The sequence below is a fragment of the Oncorhynchus mykiss genome, chromosome 3 (genome assembly GCF_057628025.1).
Source record: "Oncorhynchus mykiss isolate SJ-2025 chromosome 3, ASM5762802v1, whole genome shotgun sequence".
Taxonomy (NCBI): Eukaryota; Metazoa; Chordata; class Actinopteri; order Salmoniformes; family Salmonidae; genus Oncorhynchus; species Oncorhynchus mykiss.
The window spans coordinates 39,102,500-39,126,860 of NC_143024.1; the positions used below are offsets into that span (position 1 = coordinate 39,102,500).

General features: G+C 46.6%; 1 protein-coding gene across 1 annotated transcript; it reads right to left on the reverse strand.

The window, feature by feature from the left end:
- ago1 (argonaute RISC component 1) lies at positions 1-24,091 on the reverse strand. The gene is made up of 19 exons (XM_021595239.3): positions 23,632-24,091; positions 18,660-18,846; positions 17,435-17,555; positions 17,071-17,252; positions 14,222-14,358; positions 13,610-13,744; positions 12,158-12,245; positions 11,683-11,830; positions 11,468-11,587; positions 11,071-11,193; positions 8,725-8,858; positions 8,149-8,333; positions 7,041-7,200; positions 6,727-6,817; positions 5,756-5,950; positions 5,303-5,437; positions 5,005-5,106; positions 3,000-3,199; positions 1-2,764 (listed from the first exon to the last, which is right to left on the reverse strand). Exons 1-19 carry the CDS (start codon positions 23,654-23,656, stop codon positions 2,656-2,658), a joined length of 2,577 nt encoding a protein of 858 aa, XP_021450914.1. The 5' UTR covers positions 23,657-24,091; the 3' UTR covers positions 1-2,655.
- Positions 24,092-24,361: the final 270 nt, after the last annotated feature.

Below are 24,361 nucleotides of genomic sequence, written 5' to 3' on the forward strand. Positions count from 1 at the left end.
TATTAAAAAACAAATGTATTTCCTTTAAAAATAGCCCTCCCCAACAGAGTCCCCATACTATTACATCATACAGAGCCAAAATAAGTTGCTTCCATGTCCTTTCATTCAACCAATTGAGAAATGCTATGACAAAGACTGTTCTTGATCAGTGGCTTTTATATTGCTTAGTCAGTGAGGCTGGGTGGAGCGGAATCGCTTGTGTCCTCATCATGATGCTTTTCCCAGGGTAATTCCATGTTGTCCTCCCCTGTTGCAAGGTGCTTTGTGTCTTCAGTGAGTGGAGACAAGAACTGCATCTGGATCAGTGTTGCTGGGCTTACCCAAGCTGAATTTGAACACAGAGGGGCCGGATACTAACCCCAACTGCAAAGGCCCCGCTACATTGGTGAGCCCAAATTCATTACAGGTTATATACAAATCACCTTGGACACATGGGGTCAGTACAATGGTGTACAAAAGCGTTTTGAGTGTGTAAGTCCATAAACATGAATCCCCCCCAAAAATTGGCATATCATTAAATCTCGATCGTCATTCCCTTCCAACATAAAAGGTGCTCTACCACCCACCAGACATGATTGGAGGCGCTTGAAGGCCAAGAAGTGAAAGTAGTCAGACTACTTTTCGCATAGTACCCCCTTGAGGATACACTCTGACACTACTCATCACAACAATACAGAAAACGGCCTTCCAGTTCTCCGCTTACACAACTGAAGCTATGACTGACAGGCAAAAGTGAGCGTAATAAGCTCCTATCTCTAGGAAAACGGAAAGAAGGTGGCTCAGAATACCCAGTCATAATAAAAATGTTTCATGCGTTTCAGAAAGTCAGAACGTGATCAGAAGTGAAGGCAGGGCATATTGAGTAAGTACCTCCCCCAAATAACCTGTGTAGCAAACCCCTATCTGTGTTGTCCATGCACACAGCGCACCAATGGGGGATCATACACTAGGCTGGGAGGAGGGGAACCGAGGCAGAGGGTTGAGCGGGGTATGGATAGGGGGGAAAGGGCGGTGGCGTTGGAAGGAGGGGGTAAGTATTCATGTGGGGGTTTTAAGGGGGCAAGTGCATGCGTGGAGGTGGCTCGGTACACACTCAGTAGGAGAATGTGAGGGGGCATGAGTGTGCTTGTGTTGATCGACGCTGTGGTCGATGTTTGTAGGTAGGACAAGCTATGTACAAAATGTTTTTAAAAAAAGAGGCGCTATGTGTGCGTACAGTATGCGCGCGCGTGTATGTCAACGTAGTGTACTGGTGTGTACGTCGTCCCCATTGACATAGGTTGGAATGTGTAGCTAGAATGTGTAGAATGATCATATAGCCAAGGTCAAGTGCTAAAAGTGAAGGGAGAAACACTTTTCATTCAGTGTTCTCTGGCCCACGTCTTTTTGCTGCTTTCACACTTACAAAGACAAGATGAAGACCTTATATTGCTACTGTTACTCTATTGGTTCAGCAAGCTTAGAGAGGTTGTAGGTGTGAGAATATCTATTATGTAGGTAGGTAGGTAGGGGTGTGTGTGTGTGTAGACCTGTGTGTGAAGGCTGAGGGAAGACAAATCTCCCCATTCTGAAGTAACATGAACCAATCAGGTAAAGAAAGTGCCTCGTAATTCCTTTCGCAGAGTAAATGCATTCTGACACAAAGATTATCTTCCTGTTTACATAGGTGCCCATTTTCCATTGGTAGGCATCACATTAGGCTGGTTAATAATAATAATGCTGGTTTAGGTGCATGGGGTGTGAGTATATTCAAGTATATTCAATAAACTCAATGCAATGGTCCCTCTAACTTCTACATTGGCCTCTCTCTACTAGCTAATTTTAAGAGGAGACTCCCCAACCTGCACAGATACAGTGAAGGACTTAAGTCTCATGTATCTACGATATAATACACCTGCTCTTTCTATCTCTGCTCTATTTCCACTATTAAGAGCAGAGGGCTAGCCTCACACAGACACTTCATATTAGGTGCAGGGTGGGCGGCGTTGACTACATGCTAATCTCTAAGTGCTAAGTGCTAAAGTACCGTACGTCCCCGTTGCACGCCTCAAGGCCATAAAAAAAATGTAAAACGGCAACATAAGAATGGAGTTCATGATAAAAAAATGTAACGATAATAAGTGTCCTTTTTGTCACCCTTCCCCAGCCCGGGGGTCCCATGACTCCTGTTGTACCAGGGGCTTGGAACAGAACACTGGCATCCGCCGTGCGGATTAGGTAAGAGGCAGCATTGTGGTGGCAGTCAAAAGTCTCGGGGCAGCTCAGCGCCCGTTTTCCTCCCCTCCATATTGCATTCATAGGAGTGTGGAAGGTCAAATACAATAATACCCTTTTATCTCTCTTAAAAAATAAAAATAAAAGTTAACATAAAAACACACAGTCCTGGTAAAGTAAATAAAAATAAACACTTAATAATATCAACAATGATAATAATAATAATAACCGTTGTGCAGAACGCTGCAGAGCCTGGGTTGATCAGGTGAGGGGTGTATAGTTCTGGTACTGGCATGGGTCAGTCATGAGAGGTGTGTGGAGTGTGTGGGTGGCCACAACCATGGAGGGAGGAGGAGAGGTGGAAGGCTTCCAGTGGGCTCCCAGGCCCCTCACCGAGGGATGGTGAGTCTTAAGGACAGTGGTGGTGGTGTGGGGTGGTGCTCAGGCAAAGTACATGGTCCTCAGCGTGTCGTGGTGAATCTGCACCGCCTTCGCCAGAGCCTGGGGGTCCCGACCGTTACTCTGACCAGAGACATGGCTTCCCTCCCCACTACAGTAAGGACAGAAAGACACAGGATCCAATAAGTACCGAATAAGATCTGGAAATGATATGGTGCTTATCTTCTTCATTCATTTTAGGTTGAGGCATACAGCTGGATCTACACAACGGATGGCATGGAACTTGAATTCATCTTAACATTAGACTACATTTGAAGTCTGAAACATCTGACAACAGATTTAAGTGGAAAGTCCCTTTAAAACGTTAACTAGACCACCATGCTCACCTGTCGTGCTCCTTGTCCACCAGATGGTAGCGGGCACGGAAGGCGACGAGGCGGGCGTAGTAGGCTGGCGCGGGGATGGAGACGGAGCGGGTACAGCGCACGTAGGTGTGGCACAGCTGGTAGGTGAGGATTTGCAGCTCGTCGGCGGTGAAACGATTGTCGTCCCACAGGACGTAGTAATGCGAGGGCCGACTAGTCCCCTGCAGAGTGGAGAGACCATTTCAACACTCAAGAGAGGAGGATTACTTGAAAACATGAATAACTAGTATTAGGGCCCTGTGTTTTGCCTGGATTTGAACCTTTTGTTTAACCTGTTAGAGCTCTAGGGGCGCTATTTCATTTTTGGATAAAAAAACGTTCCCGTTTTAAGCGCGATATTTTGTCACGAAAAGATGCTCGACTATGCATATTCTTGACAGTTTTGGAAAGAAAACACTCTGAAGTTTCAGAATCTGCAAAGATTTTGTCTGTAAGTGCCCCAGAACTCATTCTACAGGCGAAACCAAGATGATGCATCAACCAGGAATTAGCAGAATTTCTGAAGCTCTGTTTTCCATTGTCTCCTTATATGGCTGTGATTGCGCAAGGAATGAGCCTACACTTTCTGTCGTTTGCCCAAGGTCTTAGCAGCATTGTGACGTATTTGTAGGCATATCATTGGAAGATTGACCATAAGAGACTACATTTTCCAAGTGTCCGCCTGGTGTCCTGCGTGGAATTCGGTGCGCAATTGCCAGCTGCTCGTACTTTTCCATTTGATATAGGGGAGAAACCATGTGTCCAAGAACGATGTATCAATGAAGAGATATGTGAAAAACACCTTGATGATTGATTCTAAGCAACGTTTGCCATGTTTTCAGTCGATATTATGGAGTTAATTTGGAAAAAAGTTCGCGTTTTGAGGACTGAATTTTCGGATTTTTTTTGGTAGCCAAATGTGATGTATAAAACGGAGCTATTTCTAATACACAAAGAATCTTTTTGGAAAAACTGAGCATCTGCTATCTAACTGAGAGTATCCTCATTGAAAACATCAGAAGTTCTTCAAAGGTAAATGATTTTATTTGAAGGCTTTTATGTTTTTGTTGAAATGTTGCGTGCTGGATGCTAACGCTAATGCTAACGCTAAATGCTAACGCTAGCTAGCTACTTTTACACAAATGATTGTTTTCCTATGGTTGAGAAGCATATTTTGAAAATCTGAGATGACAGTGTTGTTTACAAAAGGCTAAGCTTGAGAGATGGCATATTTATTTCATTTCATTTGCGATTTTCATGAATAGTTAACGTTGTGTTATGCTAATGAGCTTGCTCATAGATTTACACAATCCTGGATACAGGGTTTTTTTTATAGCTAAACGTGACGCAGAAAACGGAGCGATTTGTCCTAAACAAATAATCTTTCAGGAAAAACTGAACATTTGCTATCTGAGAGTCTCCTCATTGAAAACATCTGAAGTTCTTCAAAGGTAAATGATTTTATTTGAATGCTTTTCTGTTTTTTTGTGTAAATGTTGCCAGCTGAATGCTAATGCTAAATGCTACGTTAGCCATCAATACTGTTACACAAATGCTTGTTTTGCAATGGTTGAGAAGCATATTTAGAAAATCTGAGATGACAGTGTTGTTAACAAAAGGCTAAGCTTGAGAGCTAGCATATTTATTTCATTTCATTTGCGATTTTCATGAATAGTTAACGTTGCGTTATGGTAATGAGCTTGAGTCTGTATTCACGATCCCGGATCCGGGATGGGGAGACCAGAAAGGTTAAAGCTTTAACTTCAAACTGTCCCAAAATGCATGTTGCTTTGTTGGAGATGTAACTTTCAATGTGATTTCTATGGTTAAATAAAGAATAAAATAAAAGTATACAAATTAAATAGCCATGGAGCCACAAAGGAGTGTTAAAAAAAGAGCTGCATGTGACTCAAGAGCCAGGAGATTTAGAATGGCTCAGGTTAGACAAACACAGCTGGGCAGCAGCGGGAAGCTCCTCCCCACTCACCTGTATACCCGCGTGACTGCAAAGGTAGAAGTCAAACTCAAACGGGTGAGTGATGCTGGTGTCCACTGTGGTCCCTGCAGGAATGTTACCACTCTTCCCGATCTACAGAAAAAGACAATAACAGGACCACGATATTTAATTACAAACGCTTATCCTAACATTACAACCGCAGACCACATCAAATAAGCTCACAGGCCGCATTTGGCCTGTGCGCCGATAGTTTGACACCCCTGTTCTAGAGTGAAACCTATAAAGCATGATACAGTTGCGGTTAGAATAGCTTGGACTGTTGACTCACTCTCTCAGACTTGTCGGCACAGAAGAGGCGTGTGTGGTGGCGCTTCTGAACTACGATGTAGGTGATACCAGGCTGGTAGTCCTTCTCCAGCTTGATGCACGCATCCCTGATGGCCAGAAGCTCGTAGTGGAGTATCTATGCAGAAAAATGTTACATTTACTCGTTATCTGTCCAACTGATATCTTTAGAGGTAGTTGCGTTACTCACCTCTTTCTGTAACTCTTCCCAGTATTTTGCATTATTGTCACGCTATACTATATCAAATCATACTTATTCAGAGATGAACTACATACCATTACTTAACTGCTATAAACTACTAGGCCTATTGGTCAAAGTGAGTGAAAATATAGTGATCTGGCCAATCCAACTCTGTCACTTATAAATAATGAAAAATGGATCCCCATCTCTATTGAAAACCATTTATAACCCCCAACGACAGAGACCAGTAAGTACCTGCGGGAGCTGCCCCTCGGGCACCCCGTCCCTGTAGAAGATGATCCTGGTGGGCTTGAAGCGGGTCGACTTGTAGAACTGGATCAGCAGCTCTCGCACCATGTAAGAAAGGTCTTCGATAATCTCCTGCCTGGGCCTCTGGACCCGGACTGTGGCACAGTACCTGCTGGGGTGGGCGTCCATACTGCCTACCACCTGGAGAGAGAGAGAGAGAGGGAGAGAAAACAAAAAAATAGGAGAGAGAAAAAAAAGAGAAATGAGGGGACTAGCCATGCAGAGACTAGGGTATGTATTCAGAAAGCGTCTCAGTGATGATCTATGATCTGGTCCCCCCTGTCCACGTAATCTTATTCACGATTAGCCAAAAGGCAACTGATCCTATATCAGCACTACTACTCAAGACTCTTTGTGAATCCAAAATTCAGAAACCACTCCTAAAAAGCAAGAACTTTGAAAATACAGAGACGAGCTGAAAAATAAAAGATAGACAACCCAAAACATCAATATTTAATTCAGTGTTCTATGATTCACCTCTAGCCAATGATACAACGTGAGCACTAGCATCCTCTAGAGGCACAGGATAGGTGGTGTGGGAAGCTCTGGGTCGTCAGCATCTATAACAGTAACCTCGTAGCCTTACGCCTTGTTATTGCGAGAGAAATGGTCATCCTTCCTGACCACCTCTGTAAGCGCAGACACACACCCACAGAAGCACATACAGATGCATACAGAGGGCTGTGTGACTCAACAGCCTGTCATGATCGCTTGGCAACCACACAGCCAACCACAGCCAGGCCCGGGTTGCGAGGATCGGGGTGACGTCATTTCTTCCCCGTCTGTGAGTCAGTGCTGAGCCATTCTCTTCCCCTTCTTCTCTTCCTCATACTCCCGCCTTAAAATGTGACGTACTCTTAATAGATAATAATGTGAGTTAACATGGTGTAGTGGTAGTATTGGAGAAGCAGCCTTACAGCGGTAATGGAGGGCTTCTTCCCGTCTCCAGCAGGGGGGTGTGTTACATCAGCCCCCAGGAAGATGACAGGCTCCTGGAACACTGCTGACCTGTGAGACAGGAAGGGAGAAGGGACAAATTCCGTCAAACTCACAGGAGTTGGTCTGATTTTAAAAGAGTGCTCATATACATGAATGCGTTTCCATCCAGAGCACATTAAAGACCAAGTTCGTATCCATTAGGTACCAAACGCAACAAAACAAACTGAAAAAGGAAGGGACTTTGCATGCCATAATGAACCCAACCCAGTGGAGAGAGTTGGTGAAAGTTTACCGTTGGTGGGGCACCAGGATGTTGTTGATTCCCCCCAGCTTGACGTTGATCTTGAGGCAGAGGTTGGAGAGGGTCTGGGGGGACGTCTTCACCACGTTCTTCACCTGGACACACTGAGTGGCCATTCCTAGGAGAGTGTCTCCCACCCTCTTCACCTCAGCTACACAGGACCAGTAACAGGCAGCAATTAGGTACAAATCCATAACTGCTCAAATGAAGCTATTATACACGAGTACAAAACAGTAAGAACACTTCCCTAATATCGAGTTGGCTGGATGTCTTTTCGGTGGTGGACCATTCTTGATACATGGGAAAGTAATTGCAATGATGAGATAGATCTTATCTGTTTTATGATCTTGCTGTCATACTGCGTTCAACAGTGTTCGATCTTGCCTAGCCATCTTGTGTCAAGAGGACCACAATGGAAATCAGTCCCAGACTTTATTGTGCCTAGCCATCTTGTGTCAAGAGGACCACAATGGAAATCAGTCCCAGACTTTATTGTGCCTAGCCATCTTGTGTCAAGAGGACCACAATGGAAATCAGTCCCAGACTTTATTGTGTCTAGCCATCTTGTGTCAAGAGGACCACAATGGAAATCAGTCCCAGACTTTATTGTGTGTTATCCTCCATGATTTTACTCATGTGCACGTATTGCTTTTTCAAGTTTTGTGTTTTTTTTTTTTTTTTAAATGGTCAGATTAATACAAAATAAAATAAAAAATTGTTTAAGTGCTGAACGTGGAAAACCCAGCAGCGTTGCAGTTCTTGACACAAACCGGTACGCCTGGCACCTACTAACCACACCCCATTCAAAGGAACACTTGTCTTGCCCATTCACACTGAAAGGCACACATACATAATCCATGTCTCAATTCTCTTAAGGCTTAAAAATCCTTATTTAACCGGTCTCCTCCCCATCATCTACACTGATTTATGAAAAATGTCCTGTAATATTTTCAATTGTTCAATATTCCATTTGTCACGTATGTGTTATGTATTTTAAATGACATGCAATTGTTAGTCATGTAAATTCTGCATTTCTTCAGTTTTATCTGTGAACAAGAATAAATAAACTCAAACTCGGCATGAATAAGGCCAATCTTACCGTAGACTGGGGTCTTTCCAGGCAGGATGACGATGATGAGCTGCAGTCCAGAGTAGGTGTTCTTCAGGTGCCTGAACATGGGCTCCACACTGTCGGCTCCCTGGGCGTATTTACAGAAACACGGCTGGCCCTGGATGGGCATCCCAGCATCCTTGGAGATCTTACGCAGCTGGTCTGTGAAGTTCCTGAGGAGAGTGGTTTTTTGTTAGGAAAGGAACCTGGTTCACATGGTGGTGCTGTCTGCTGAGTCCAGGACTGTGTTTATTAAAGCACCAAAACGGAAGACAATGGACTGAAACAGGGATGTATTATCTGGATTTCTCCAACGGAATACTCATCCAATTGCAAAATCTTTTAGAACGTTTCCCATAGTGTGAACTAATGAACACAACCCATACCACAGCAAGTAAATCTTGAAATATTAAACAAATCACACTATTCTAACACACAAAACTACCTAGAAAAGCAAATATTTTATCTTTAGATAAATATTGTTGCACTCTGACAGGAATCTTTAATACGATGCCGGAAGATATCCACTTCCCACACTACCCCGTCTCCCAGAAGGGTACTTACTTGAGCACCTCCTCCCGACACTGTTTCTGGGGGGCGAAGCAGGCGATGGCCCACACCTTGATCTCAATACCGTTGTAGAACTGCTTGCCCCTCATGTCCCACACCCCCTGGTTGGGCGTGGCGATGGCCCGGTTCTGTGAGGTGGAACAGGTGGGAGACCAAAGCTTCAGAACCAGATCAATGTCAGGGCTGTTTGCACTCTGAAATCCACACCTACTGTAGTGGCGACTGACTTCTGAAGCCAGAAGCCTGGTTTGATATAGAGTGGTGAGCAGGAACTCTGTGGACCCTTTGTGTCCGGGAATATTTTACTCAATCATCGTAGCCGTTGGTGCTCTGTCGAGTTGCTATTTTCTTGGGTTCTCTCGTGTCAATTAACTCGTGGCATTCCTGGATTACTCATAAAACTAATAAGGTCTGATTTATATCAACAGTAGTCAGTTTATAAAAAGGTTAAGGGTACAAGACTGTGTACATGGCTGTTTTGGCAAAATCACTGCATTTCCCCTCAAGCAAAGCGGGGAGAGGCTACCCGTTGTCACAGTTCCAAGACCTGTCAGTAACGTCCGGCTAAACCTACGCCAATGACGCCGGTGGATCTCAAAACTGAACTTGGATCCACGGTAAGTAGCAATGTTATTCTTCACCACAGTGGTCTTACGGCAGATCGAACCAGTCATGACTATTTAAGGAGAGCGAATCGCTTTACAAATGCCAAAATCAGCAGTAACTGTCAATAGTAAAAACAAATCTTAAAACGATGTTTGAGTGAACATGAGTCCAGAAAAGTAATGGTGAAGTTCTCCTCACCACTCTATAGCCTACTGGTGAGTAGCTGTGTGGGCTACTCCTGCTGTTACTGTCATATACACTACCATTCAAAAGTTTGGAGTCACTTAGAAATGTCCTTGTTTTTGAAAGAAAAGCAAATTTTTTTGGTCCATTAAAATAACATAAAATTGATCAGAAATACAGTGTAGACATTGTTAATGTTGTCACTGACTTTTGTAGCTGGAAATGGCTGATTTTGAATGGAATATCTACATAGGCGTACAGAGGCTCATTATCAGCAACCATCACACTCCTGTGTTCCAATGGCACGTTGTGTTAGCTAATCCAAGTTTATTATTTAAAAAAAGGGTAATTGATCATTAGAAAACCCTTTTGCCATTATGTTAGCACAGCTGAAAACTGTTGTACTGATTAAAGAATCAATAAAATAAAAAAACTGTCCTTTAGACTAGTTGAGTATCTGGAGCATCAGCATTTGTGGGTTTGATTACAGGCTCAAAATGGCCAGAAACAAAGAACTTTTGCTCTTTCTCTGTCCAGTGGCTGTGTTCTTTTACCCATCTTAATCTTTTCTTTTTATTGGCCAGTCTGAGATATGGCTTTTCTTTGCCACTCTGCCTCGAAGGCCAGCATCCCGGAGTCACCTCTTCACTGTTGATGTTGAGACTGGTGTTTTGCGAGTACTATTTAAGGAAGCTGCCAGTTGAGGACTTGTGAGGCATCCGTTTCTCAAACTAGACAATCTTATGTACTTGTCCTCTTGCTCAGTTGTGCACCGGGGCCTCCCACTCCTCCTTCTATTCTGGTTAGAGTCAGTTTACTCAGTTCTGTGAAGGGAGTATTACACCGCGTTGTACGAGATCTTCAGTTTCTTGGCAATTTCTCTCATGGAATAGCCTTCATTTCTCAGAACAAGAATAGACTGACGAGTTTCATAAAGTTATTTGTTTCTGGCCAGTTTGAGCCTGTAATCAAACCCACAAATGCTGATGCTCCAGATACTCAACTAGTCTGAAGAAGGCCAGTTTTATTGATTCTTTAATTAAAACAGTTTTCAGCTATGCTAACATAACTGCAAAAGGGTTTTCTAATGATCAATTAGCCTTTTAAAATTATAAACTTGGATTAGCTAACACAACGTGCCATTGGAACACAGGAGTGATTGTTGCTGATAATGGGTCTCTGTACACCTATGTAGATATTCCATTAAATGTCAGCCGTTTCCAGCTACAATAGACATTGACAACATTAACAATATCTACACTGTATTTCTGATCAATTTGATGTTATTTTAAAATGGACCAAAAAAAAGTGCTTTTCTTTCAAAAACAAGGACATTTCTAAGTGACCCCAAACGTTTGAACGGTAGTGTATATATATCTGGACAGTAAATTGTGCTAAAAAAGAACTGAGCCCAATGCGAGTAGCAAATTAATTCCTCCTCCCTTTACTGTGCTGGAACAAGTACACAGCATTTTATTTTTTTTTGCACTAAAGTACACAGACTTGAAAGGCTGCTTAATGTGGCCGTACTATAAGCGTGATGTCTCTTACCCGTCCTCCATACTGTAGGATGGGGGCAGGCAGCACCCTTCCCGTCACCTCCGCCATCTCATCCTTCACCTTGATCCCAAACTCCTGGATGTACGGGTCCAGGTTAAAGTTGGCATTTTTCATCTGTGGACAGACGGGGACAACAGATAGGATGTGTGTTATTCATTCTCTCTTGTCACATTCACACTGCACAATGCTGTCAATTCACATCTAATCCGTGGAGAGAATAATAGGAAGTCATTTACTATGTACAGTATTTTTCCCTCAAGTCTAGTAGTAGTATGTGTTCATCTGTGTTGGATGGTCTGAGGTTAAATTCATTAATGCCAATTCTCATGCTCATAGCTGGTAGTTTCGCATTGCAGCCTCCAGCCACCAGGCGGCGCCACTGACTCACCAGTCGGCTGATCTCCTCTTGTCTGTCAGGTGCAGAGCGAGCCGTGGCTTTGATCATAGTGGACGTCTGATTATCTGTCAGTTTCTTGATACAGCGCTGCCCTGCTACTATGTTACACACCTGCAGGGACACAAAACCAAACACCATTGAGTATATTATATAAACAGGGATTTCCTTCTCAAGTACAGAAAGCAACTGGATTGAATGTTTCTCACCTCCAGGGGCAGGTAGGTGTGCTTCTGCTCCTGCCCCACCTGGAGGCAGGGCAGGTGGGGATACTTGAGCTGCAGATTGTACTTCTGCTTGAAGTACTGGGCCACCGTACATTCTACTGTCTGTCCGCTCTCAAGCTGCAGGGGAAATCTGGTAGGGAATGCGTGATAAAGGTGTTAAATGACTAACACAGCTACCTGAGAATAGTCACCCCATGCCTCACATTGATGCAAGCGCCTCTAGAAAACCACTGGTGTCTTCACTCAACGCTAGAAAAAATGTGGACAATAAAAAAAAACATATCCATCCTTGTCACAGACCATATCTGTAGTCAGAATCACAAAATACCAATATCCCAACTGACAATGATGATTTACAGGACATGATTTTTATTGGACTTCTCGCAGACATATCATCCACCCAAAACATCCGTTGTCCTGGCAGCATCAGTAGGGTCAACCATGTGACGCTACTCACGTCTGGTGGCTGGCGGGGCGTCGCGTGACGTTGCAGACGCGGTACTTCCTCTTCATCTGACCGCAGTGGGTCACCTCCACCTTCAGACCTGGTAACGCCCACCGACAGCAGGGCACAGACACACACAAAGATAAGAGCCAGCAGTAGTGACGGCACGGGGACAGACGTTGATGGGGAGAGGGTGGAGGAGAAGGGAAGGACAGAGCTCTCCCCATAGGCTGTGTGCACAGAGGCGCTGCTCCACCAGTGTTTCAGTCGTTCACGCTTTACTCTTTAGCGCCATCGTGTGGCCTTTCAAATGTATTTATTTAGGAAAACTCATACAAAACGTATAATAGTGCATTCCATCACAATCATAGAAATTGAAAACATTCTGGGGAGACTCCTGGGGTAGAAAATAACGAGGGGCATGGTGGAGAGAAGGATGCATTAGGATGAACGTCAAAGAGAAGATGGAGAAAAGGAAATGGAGGAGTGAGTGAGTCGGAGAAGATAAGAGAGTGAAGTGAGTGAGTGATGGGAGGAGGAGTGAGTGAGTCGGAGAAGATAAGAGAGTGAAGTGAGTGAGTGATGGGAGAAGGAGTGAGTGAGTGGTGGAGAAGGAAGGAAGGAAGGAGTGGTGGAGAAGGAAGGAAGGAAGGAGTGGTGGAGAAGGAAGGAAGGAAGGAGTGGTGGAGAAGGAAGGAAGGAAGGAGTGGTGGAGAAGGAAGGAAGGAAGGAGTGGTGGAGAAGGAAGGAAGGAAGGAGTGGTGGAGAAGGAAGGAAGGAGTGGTGGAAAAGGAAGGAAGGAGTGGTGGAGAAGGAAGGAAGGAGTGGTGGAGAAGGAAGGAAGGAGTGGTGGAAAAGGAAGGAAGGAGTGGTGGAGAAGGAAGGAAGGAGTGGTGGAGAAGGAAGGAAGGAGTGGTGGAGAAGGAAGGAAGGAGTGGTGGAGAAGGAAGGAAGGAGTGGTGGAGAAGGAAGGAAGGAGTGGTGGAGAAGGAAGGAAGGAGTGGTGGAAAAGGAAGGAAGGAGTGGTGGAGAAGGAAGGAAGGAGTGGTGGAGAAGGAAGGAAGGAGTGGTGGAGAAGGAAGGAAGGAGTGGTGGAGAAGGAAGGAAGGAGTGGTGGAGAAGGAAGGAAGGAGTGGTGGAGAAGGAAGGAAGGAGTGGTGGAGAAGGAAGGAAGGAGTGGTGGAGAAGGAAGGAAGGAGTGGTGGAGAAGGAAGGAAGGAGTGGTGGAGAAGGAAGGAAGGAAGGAGTGGTGGAGAAGGAAGGAAGGAAGGAGTGGTGGAGAAGGAAGGAAGGAGTGGTGGAGAAGGAAGGAAGGAGTGGTGGAGAAGGAAGGAAGGAGTGGTGGAGAAGGAAGGAAGGAGTGGTGGAGTGGGGAGAGACGTGAGGGGATCGTCTGAGGGGGCATTGGTGAGAGGCAGGCGGCATGGCGTGTGGAAGGTACTCACTCACTGTTCAACGGCCCACCTTTGATCTCCTTGGTGAAGCGGACCCTCTGCGAGTCGGTCAGGGTCTTGGGCTGCTCGTCTATGTTGCGGATGTCCAGGACTTCGCACATGAACTCGATCACCGGCTGGGCTTTGTAGAAGGCCGTGGCAGACACTAGAGGGAGAAAGAGAGCAGGAAGTAATGCATTCAGTCTGAATGGAAGTGAATTGCAGTGGAGACAGAAGCCCAGTGGTATAGGATTGTGTTATTTCCTAAACATTGGGTTGTGTTCTCTAGGACACGCAAGGGAAAACATATAATAAAATGTTTCAGCGGAAAAGGAAAAATACTTTCTTATTGGACAAATCCACGTAGTTCCTGCCCGTTTCGGTCCGTTTTCTTCCATTTGGTGCCCAATGAACACAACCCCAATACTATAGAATGAAGTCATTTCTAAGCATTGATCTGCGGTGAATTTTTACACCACACAAAACGGATGTTAAATCATAGACCACTGTGAATGTAACTTTAAGAGCAGACCTAACATATAACCTCTTGTGATCAGATTTTCATTCCATCACGTCGATGCAACAAGGTCTGTGACTTCATACCCTCGAGTAGATCTTGCCTGGTGGGACTCGGCCGACTCACCATCAATATTGAGCATCATTTTCCACATGGCGGGGCGTACAGACTGGTGGAAACCAAACCACACCTCTCTCCCCCCTCCCAGGGGATGGTAGTATCCTTCAGGTGGGGAGAAGAATGATCGTCCCACCGGAGTGTACCTAGATGACAAAAAATGACATTATAGAGAATGAGTCATTTGAGTCTCAGCACCGCAGCATGACTCAATGTCCAGTAATTCTGTGTCACCTATAAGGCGTAGCAGACATAAGTCCAGCAGAATGATTCAACAGCTTGTGTTTGTGATCTAGTCAAGCCTCCAAGTCACTGTCTGATTATTAGATTTTGTTAATGTGACACCTTTACACAAGTTCTCAGCTATCAGGCATCTGTTGTCTCCTCCAGATCTGTAAATATAATAGAATCTAAAACTAAATCGCTGTTCAACAAGTTTGATAGGAATGTCTTGCTATTGTTTATTTTTAATCCAAAATAACAAAACATTCACACCTCAAGGCAAACATATGCCTTTCAATCAGTTTGAAGACAACATGCACACAGTGTCCTGTGGCGAGTGTGTTTGCGTGTTCTGACTGTTTGTGCATCATAGATCCTAGCTTTGCAATTAGCTACAAGCTTCTCTGCCCTTGCTTTCATAGTGTGTGTGTTTGCATTTGTGTGTGCCCTCCTACCCTGTGTCTGCCTGTGTGTGTGTATATCGGTGTCCGTCTGCCTGTCTATGTGTGCGTCTGCCTGTCTGTGTGTGTGTCTGCCTGTCTGTGTGTGTGTCTGTGTGTGTCTGCCTGTCTGTGTGTCTGCCTGTCTAGATGTGTGTCTGCCTGTCTAGATGTGTGTCTGCCTGCCTGTCTGTGTGTGTGTCTGCCTGCCTGTCTGTCTGTGTGTGTGTCTGCCTGCCTGTCTGTCTGTGTGTGTGTCTGCCTGCCTGTCTGTGTGTGTGTCTGCCTGCCTGTCTGTGTGTGTGTCTGCCTGCCTGTCTGTGTGTGTGTCTGCCTGCCTGTCTGTGTGTGTGTCTGCCTGCCTGTCTGTGTGTGTGTCTGCCTGCCTGTCTGTGTGTGTGTCTGCCTGCCTGTCTGTGTGTGTGTCTGCCTGCCTGTCTGTCTGTGTGTGTGTCTGCCTGCCTGTCTGTCTGTGTGTGTGTCTGCCTGCCTGTCTGTCTGTGTGTGTGTCTGCCTGCCTGTCTGTCTGTGTGTGTGTCTGCCTGCCTGTCTGTCTGTGTGTGTGTCTGCCTGCCTGTCTGTCTGTGTGTGTGTCTGCCTGCCTGTCTGTCTGTGTGTGTGTCTGCCTGCCTGTCTGTCTGTGTGTGTGTCTGCCTGCCTGTCTGTGTGTGTGTCTGCCTGCCTGTCTGTGTGTGTGTCTGCCTGCCTGTCTGTGTGTGTGTCTGCCTGCCTGTCTGTGTGTGTGTCTGCCTGCCTGTCTGTGTGTGTGTCTGCCTGCCTGTCTGTGTGTGTGTCTGCCTGCCTGTCTGTGTGTGTGTCTGCCTGCCTGTCTGTGTGTGTGTCTGCCTGCCTGTCTGTGTGTGTGTCTGCCTGCCTGTCTGTCTGTGTGTGTGTCTGCCTGCCTGTCTGTGTGTGTGTCTGCCTGCCTGTCTGTGTGTGTGTCTGCCTGCCTGTCTGTGTGTGTGTCTGCCTGCCTGTCTGTGTGTGTGTCTGCCTGCCTGTCTGTGTGTGTGTCTGCCTGCCTGTCTGTGTGTGTGTCTGCCTGCCTGTCTGTGTGTGTGTCTGCCTGCCTGTCTGTGTGTGTGTCTGCCTGCCTGTCTGTGTGTGTGTCTGCCTGCCTGTCTGTGTGTGTGTCTGCCTGCCTGTCTGTGTGTGTGTCTGCCTGCCTGTCTGTGTGTGTGTCTGCCTGCCTGTCTGTGTGTGTGTCTGCCTGCCTGTCTGTGTGTGTGTCTGCCTGCCTGTCTGTGTGTGTGTCTGCCTGCCTGTCTGTGTGTGTGTCTGCCTGCCTGTCTGTGTGTGTGTCTGCCTGCCTGTCTGTGTGTGTGTCTGCCTGCCTGTCTGTGTGTGTGTCTGCCTGCCTGTCTGTGTGTGTGTCTGCCTGCCTGTCTGTGTGTGTGTCTGCCTGCCTGTCTGTGTGTGTGTCTGCCTGCCTGTCTGTGTGTGTGTCTGCCTGCCTGTCTGTGTGTGTGTCTGCCTGCCTGTCTGTGTGTGTGTCTGCCTGCCTGTCTGTGTGTGTGTCTGCCTGCCTGTCTGTGTGTGTGTCTGCCTGCCTGTCTGTGTGTGTGTCTGCCTGCCTGTCTGTGTGTGTGTCTGCCTGCCTGTCTGTGTGTGTGTCTGCCTGCCTGTCTGTGTGTGTGTGTCTGCCTGCCTGTCTGTGTGTGTGTCTGCCTGCCTGTCTGTGTGTGTGTCTGCCTGCCTGCCTGTCTGCCTGTCTGTGTGTCTGCCTGCCTGCCTGTCTGTGTGTGTGTGTGCCTGTCTGTGTGTGTGTCTGCCTGTCTGTCTGTCTGTGTGTGTGTCTGCCTGTCTAGATGTGTGTCTGTGTGTGTCTGCCTGTCTCTGTGTGTGTCTGCCTGTCTGTGTGTGTGTCTGCCTGCCTGCGTGTGTGTCTGCCTGCCTGTCTGTCTGTCTGCCTGCCTGCCTGCCTGTTTGTGTGTGTGTCTGCCTGCCTGTCTGTGTGTGTCTGCCTGTCTGTGTGTGTGTCTGCCTGCCTGCGTGTGTGTCTGCCTGCCTGTCTGTCTGTCTGTCTGCCTGCCTGCCTGTTTGTGTGTGTGTCTGCCTGCCTGTCTGTGTGTGTCTGCCTGTCTGTGTGTCTGCCTGTCTGTCTGTGTGTCTGCCTGCCTGTTTGTCTGTGTGTCTGCCTGCCTGCCTGTGTGTGTGTGTGTGTGTACATTGCTGGATGTACTTAGTGTACCGTACCTCATTGAGGCTAGGTGGCGCATGGCCACATCCAGGGCTTGGACAGAGTCCAGGGGAACCTGCAGGCGCCCGCTGACCAGTGTCTCCTGGAGCAGACGCCATGACACCGTGGCCAGGAAGCGGATAGACACCTTGAAGATACGATCCTTCCCCTCCCCGGGGATAGTCACCTCAAAGTCCACCTTCAGGGAGAAAGAGGGGGGGATGAGCAAGAGCAGAAAATGGAGCGATGGAGGAGAGTGTAGGCGGAGGGGAGATGGGAGGGGGGGGGGGGTTACAGGATAAAGAAATGGAATGGACAGACCGGAGTCGAAGGGGACTTGCTCAAAATGTATAGTACACACTTTCTCTCCCTTATGCCTACCTTCTCACTTCCGATAGGGAGCGCTAGCACCGTATAGATATTCTTCTTGCCGTCGTACACCGGCTTCCTGTCGCCAAAGAGCTGGGGCTTGAAGTGCTGCACCATGTATTCCACCACTTCCCTGCAGGGGGCGACACAGAGTCAAACACACCAGGTTCACCATCATGGCCATCAGAGGTGACAAAACCACAAAAGACGACCATCTGTCAACAAATGTAGTGGTCCAAATTAAACCCAACATCCTATCAGAAATCTGGATTTAGGATGGGTGTTTTTTTGGGGAGCAGGAAAGACCCGATTCGATTGGTTATGGATCAAGCAGGATACAGCTGGTGAGAGGTGATGGTCTCATGGTCGTGGGGGAATCCCTAGGACAAAGGGGGGTAGGGGAGGTAGCTGTGGGGCCACGGCACCCCTGAATACATGGTGCCGTGGCTTTCGTCTAAGTGTGAGGGTAGAGTGGACGGGGTTGAAAAGGAGAGGTCATGTGGGGTTGACCTTTTGCATGCCTGCATGGACCCTTTGTTTGAGAAGGAAAAAAAAAACTCCTACTAAGTAAGAACGAAGCAGGAAGCTCCAAGATGTGTTCGGTGTGTGTACTTCGTATGGAACATTTTCATCAGGCAAAGTAAAACTTTGGATTTGATTCAGCTTTTCTGTTAATCAAGTAACAGAAAGAGAGAGAAAGAGAGAGCGAGATGCTATTTTTGTTGTTGTTGGATATACAACAGTTGAGTTACAATCTAGGAGGTTGTACAACGGCTGAAATCCTCAGTCCAATCAAAGGAAAGAAACGCAGACGGCTCAATTGGCCAACCATTGAAACGCATGTCTGGGGTTTAGAAGGGATTGGCCAATGATGACCACCATACAATGACCATTAATCATATCCTGGCTAGATAATGGTGGATACTGGACGAGAGAGTCATAGTCATGGTGCGCCAATGAACTGCGAGTCTCTCTCTGAATCATCTTGAGAAGTTGTTTGACCTCTACATAGAGTGTGGTCCTCCGAGTTCTGGCTATGGCTCAGTTCTACAGTCCATATTCTGTGGTTCTTAAAAACCTTGGGGAAATGTTAGCGATCAAGTGGACCACTGCTTCACTTAAAGTTGGGGACACCTGGGTGACAGGTGTAGAGTTGGGTAACCTCAATCCCCAGGCTATTGCCCACAGGGGACGAGATGTGGTACATGAGACTATGTAGGGCGGTACGTTACTCTACCTGTTGACCCGTCGGGGGCACTTGTCAGGCTTGATGTCCACCTCGTAGTGGAACACGTCCATCTTGGGGATCTCCACCTCAAAGTAGTTGGCCAGCAGCTTGATGGGCTTGCCCACAGTGCCCATGCCCGGCCGGCGGGGTGCCTGGAACACCTGCTGCAGGGGTGGGGGGAAGGGCCCCATGGGCACTGGAGGGGCAGAGGTGTCGGAAGTTTAGGCAAGGGCAGAAACGGTAGGGATGTGGGTATGGGAGATGAGGAAATAAATGGGAGTAATGAGGAAAGAAAAGTGAGCATGGGCATGTGATGATGGGCAGAGAGAGGGGGGCATGTGATGATGGGCAGAGAAAGGGCCATGGGCATGTGATGATGGGCAGAGAAAGGGCCATGGGCATGTCATGATGGGCAGAGAGGGGGGCATGTAATGATGAGATGATGGGTTGAGAGAGGGGGCATGTAATGATGAGATGATGGGCTGAGAGAGGGGGGCATGGGCATGTAATGATGAGATGATGGGCTGAGAGAGGGGGGCATGGGCATGTAATGATGAGATGATGGGCAGAGAGGGGGGCATGCAATTATGAGATGATGGGCAGAGAGAGGGGGCATGCAATGATGAGATGATAGGCAGAGAGAGGGGGCATGTAATGATGAGATGATGGGCAGAGAGAGGGGGCATGTAATGATGAGATGATGGGCAGAGAGAGGGGGCATGTAATGATGTGATGATGGGCAGAGAGAGGGGGCATGTAATGATGAGATGATGGGCAGAGAGAGGGGGCATGTAATGATGAGATGATGGGCAGAGAGAGGGGGCATGTAATGATGAGATGATGGGCAGAGAGAGGGGGGCATGTAATGATGAGATGATGGGCAGAGAGATGGGGGCATGTAATGATGAGATGATGGGCAGAGAGATGGGGGCATGTAATGATGAGATGATGGGCAGAGAGAGGGGGCATGAGCGGATGACGAGTCAGGAAGAGACAGGAAGACGTAGAGAGGAAGAAAAGAGCAACAGACGGACAGGAAGGAAAAGTTTGCAAAATATGGAGATAAAGAATGAAGGAATGGGTGTACATGGGAGAGAGAGAGGGGGGGTGAGGGTGACACGAGACGAGGATATTGATGAGGGATAATAGCGGGAGAGGGGGGAGAAGGAACAAAGCGATTCGGGTGAGAGGAGGGGGGGTGTGAACGAAAGAGGAGGGGAGAGAGGTGGTTGAATGAGAATTAAGGGTGAGAGAGAAAAAGAATACATTAGGACAACGCTGGATACACCAAGCCGGACAGACACTGAAAGAAAGATACAGACATTTCCTTAAACACGCAGGCAGGGTCAGAAACTGCTAGCGGAGGAGTAGGCTAGCCTCACAAGGGCTTCAAGTGTGATTTTGTATAAAAATAATAAAAAATGACCTCAGCCTACATGAGATGGAACAATCACAAATGTGCCTTAGTTAGCGATAGTAGCATAGGTATCCAACGGTCACGGGAAGACGACAAAAAGCCTGCATTTGAGATGTTTTCGTTTGACATTAATTCTACTGCTAGCCTCTTTTCAAACATAATTTGAAACTTTGGTACTGAGCAGAGAGTGAATACAATACAAAGTGCATGTGCACTAACTAGTGCATTGCAGTGAGGAAAACAAGTATGTGAAGTTCAACAGGTGTAGGACTTGAGATCGGCCGGGTAAAATGTGAGACTCCTGCCTTCCTCCCTGCCTGAGAGGGGGCCCAGCCCAGGCCTGACCAGCCCATGTCTTAACCTCTGCTTCCCCAGAGAACAGCCCTCTCACAATCACAACAAAGACCGCAGCTGCCCTCCTCCTCCATCACACAGACAGGGGGGCTGGGGGGAGAGGGAGAGCCCCCACTACCACACACACAAACACAGGGGTCCCCCCCAACATTCCCAGCCTTACCATGGAGACTCCACAGCAACACTGGCATTGTCATGGAGATCAGGAAACCTGGAGGGATGGTGGGTGGAGGGGTAGTGTGTGTGTGTGTGTGTGTGTGTGTGTGGGACCTTGGCCTTTTTCATCCTGAAACAGCGTTAGTGTTTCCACATTAGGTCCGAGCGGCCTCCTCCCCAGTCATTAACCTCTCTCACATGCGAGGCCTATAGCTGAGCTGAGCGGAGAGCTTGTGGTTTAAAAGGCAAGCATTGGAAATCCTGTAGTCAAGCATAGCAGTCAGTCAAGAATGAATACGCTCAACCGGCTTTGAAAAAGCAACCAACTACGGACTGGCAATCTGGCATGATAAACCACTTAAGACTAGGTCTATTCTACTGAAGGTGTGTTTGTTACGCCTATGGCATAAGTCTCAACAGTCTTGACACAGAGTAGGCTAAACACACTGACACACACACGTCACCGGCAGCCCGCCCCACCCCAGTGGAGGCAGATGGTGAGAAGTGGAGCCAGAGATCACACATCCCCAGACAATAGCAGTCTTTCCCTGGCACTGGGGCCCTTTCCACGTCAACTGTGTGTGTGCGTGTTTCTCCCTGGAGTCTGGTTTAGGCCGGGTTCCTTTATCATTGAAACATGGAATTACACACACTATTCCCACATCCATTTCCTGCTGACATCACTAGAGATGATCCCATGTCTAATAGGTGTCTGGAATGGTGATATAGCTAAGAGTTAACTAGTTATAGGTTTAGGTTCGGATAAGTATTCAAACACTGTCCTGAGGTACAGGTATAAAACATTATAGTAGCTTAATTCTAGTCTTGAGGACAGAGTCCGTGTTAAATGGGGCAGTTCGGTCAAACGTGATTTTACTGTGTTTTTTTATATTTCCACACGGAGGTTGGAAAAAAAGAATACTGAAAATTATGATAAGGCATTTTAGTGTAAGAGCTGTTTGAAAAGACAGTCTGAAATGTCAGCTTGTTTGGCTGGGTGGGGTTTTTGGACCGCCTGTGACATCAGATGGTATAAGCTAATAGGCCAGTAGCAAAGACAGTTTGTCCTTCTCTCTGCCAATAACAGCTATTTTTCAGGTTATACATCCTTCCCATTAGGCTCCTCCAATTAGGCCCCACTCCCAGTCAGTCCTAGCTAAATATTTGCTTGAGCAATTACATTTTTCTAAGAAGCTATTTTTGTTCATATTTTACCATTTTAATTGAAATCGATCACAGTAAGGTAGTTAATCGCTAGCCAGAAATGATTTGATATTGAGATTAAAGGGCCAATACAGCCATTTTAAGGAAAATACCACTTCAACTATAATTTTGGTATTCGTTTCATTAGTCCACTGTTGATACAGTGCCAAAATGTTTTGCATGTCAGCCATCAAGTTTTGAAGACATAGAACTTTCAAAACACAGAAAGTGTCACAATGTGCTGCGTTTTGCATCATATGATCAACCGTGGACTAATGAAACAAATACCAAAAGATAGATTGAGTGGAATTTTCCTTTAAGTGTTACTGATTAACCGACTAATATTAATGTGTAAATGGTGTCCTATAGGATGTTCAGTAAAATCCTACTAGTCCCAAATCTGGAGGCCAGTCAGTCAATGTAGTTGCGTGAAGATACACAACAAAGAATATGTAGCTTTGGTCAGAGAAGACTTCTGGAGATGGGCGGGTCCGAGGGTCATTAGCTGTTTGTCCCCCCCCCCTCCCTAAAAAGAAACAACTCCATATTTAAGTGTCAACAAGCTGTCGAACGATAGGCCGACTCCATTTGAATGACAGTGAATTTTAGCTAACATTACTGTGATCTACACTAACACCTGGGGACCATTGATTATGCACAGATTGGACTTCAGACCAGACTAAAGCGCAGTGTCATAATATCACAGGTCATCATAATATTTAGAGTTGTATGCCTGTCTGCCCACTTGAACTAAGTAACAAAAGTGAAACACCACGTGCTTTTTGATATGCCATAACTAGCCTTTCGTGAAATAACACTGACACTTGACTCCCCCCCCCCACCGCTACTAGCACGGACTTTGCTGATGACTACTTTGAGGAAAAATCTACGTACTATGACTAAGATATGTGGTTGTCCCACCTAGCTATTTTAAGATTAATACATAAACTGTAAGTCGCTCTGGATAAGAGGGTCTGCTAAATTATTCAAATGTAAATAACTCTAGCACTACCCAATATGAACATTAAATTGGAATGACCTTGATGTAAAAATGTTGGCACCGAGGGTTGCATGGAGGTGTGGTTTCATTTCTATAGCATGTACTAATCTAAATAATAATATTGGGGCAACAGGTAGCCTAGTGGTTATAACGTTGGACTAGTAACCGAAAGGTTGCAAGATCGAATCCCTGAGCTGACAAGGTAAAAAGCAGTGGGTTGTCATTGTATATAAGAACTTGTTCTTAACTGACCTGCCTAGTTACATAAATGTAAAAAATAATCTTTAAAAAAAATCACATCATAAGGAGGTAGTCCAATAGCCACTCTGCAGTATTCAAATACATAACTAATTGTGGTGTTCACATAGACTTGAGTTAGTTCATTGTGGCTTCATTTTGGTGGGGTGTGAATAAATAACGTTTGGATCAGTGCACTTTTCGATCATTCTAAAACTGTATGTAGAACAGACTGACAAAACAGACAGTCTTGTATTTGGTGTGTGTGAGTGAGAGGGGTGCTGAGTAGTGAAGGCGGGCTTTACTTCGTGTCTCCACGCCAGGGATTCCCACGGCCCCCTGCCCCCGCCCCTGACCCTGGACATTGTCAGTGCACCAAAAGACCCGTCTCTCGCTATGATAAGTCATTTCGTATAGTGCACGAGCTATGGTTGAAAAAGACCCACAATCGTTGTGATGGACGGGTTTTTCAGCCAGCCAGCTAGCATTAGAGAATGCTGCACCAGATATGACGCCCGTTTTCAAAAATGTGGGCAATTGCATGATACCATCAGCTGCTATAGCTGAAGATAAGCAACAATTCAACCCTTGACAGAGAAAAGAGAGAGACCTACCAGCGCCAGACGGTCCCGGCTCCATCCCATCCACTTAACCGCGCGGGCACTAGACAGTCCAGGGTTCTATGGTCACAGCGCCGGCCCTTTCAGGCTGGAAGAGTTGCAGACTTCCAGCCCCCTCCTCTCGGCGTGTAGTCTTCTCCGTACTCGCTAAACCCCCACCCCTTCCAGTACCCCCAGACACACAGAGTTGTAACGACAAAAGCTGCCTGTCTGATAACACAAGAACCGCTGCTGAACGGCTCTTGTGTGATACCTTGCGTCGGTCTTCTTTCCTCCGGGTTGAACGCTCTTTGCCTGGCCTAAAAAGATTGTCCGTGGCGCTATGCTTTCTTATCGGTCTGTTATGCTCCTGCTCACCGTCCAAGCACGATTCTCCAGCGGAACAAGAAAGGACCAGCCCCCCGCTCCCCGAATTCTGTAACCTCTTCTTTGACTTTGAAGGATGTTGCATTCTGTAGACGAGTTGTTGTAGTCGCCCTCTACTGGAGGCGGCTGTATGGGTTATCTTGGTGTAGCAGCTGAGCTGTACATGGTTATTGCTATCCGGAATTCTTGGGACGTCCTTACCCTACCAGCGTGTCCCAAGCTTGGTCCTGGGGACCCAAAGGGGTTCACGTTTTGGGATTTGCCCTAGCACTACACCGCAAATTCAAACAATCAAAGCTGGATGATTAGTTGAATCAGCGGTGTAGTGCTAGGGCAAACACCAAAACGTGCAGACCTT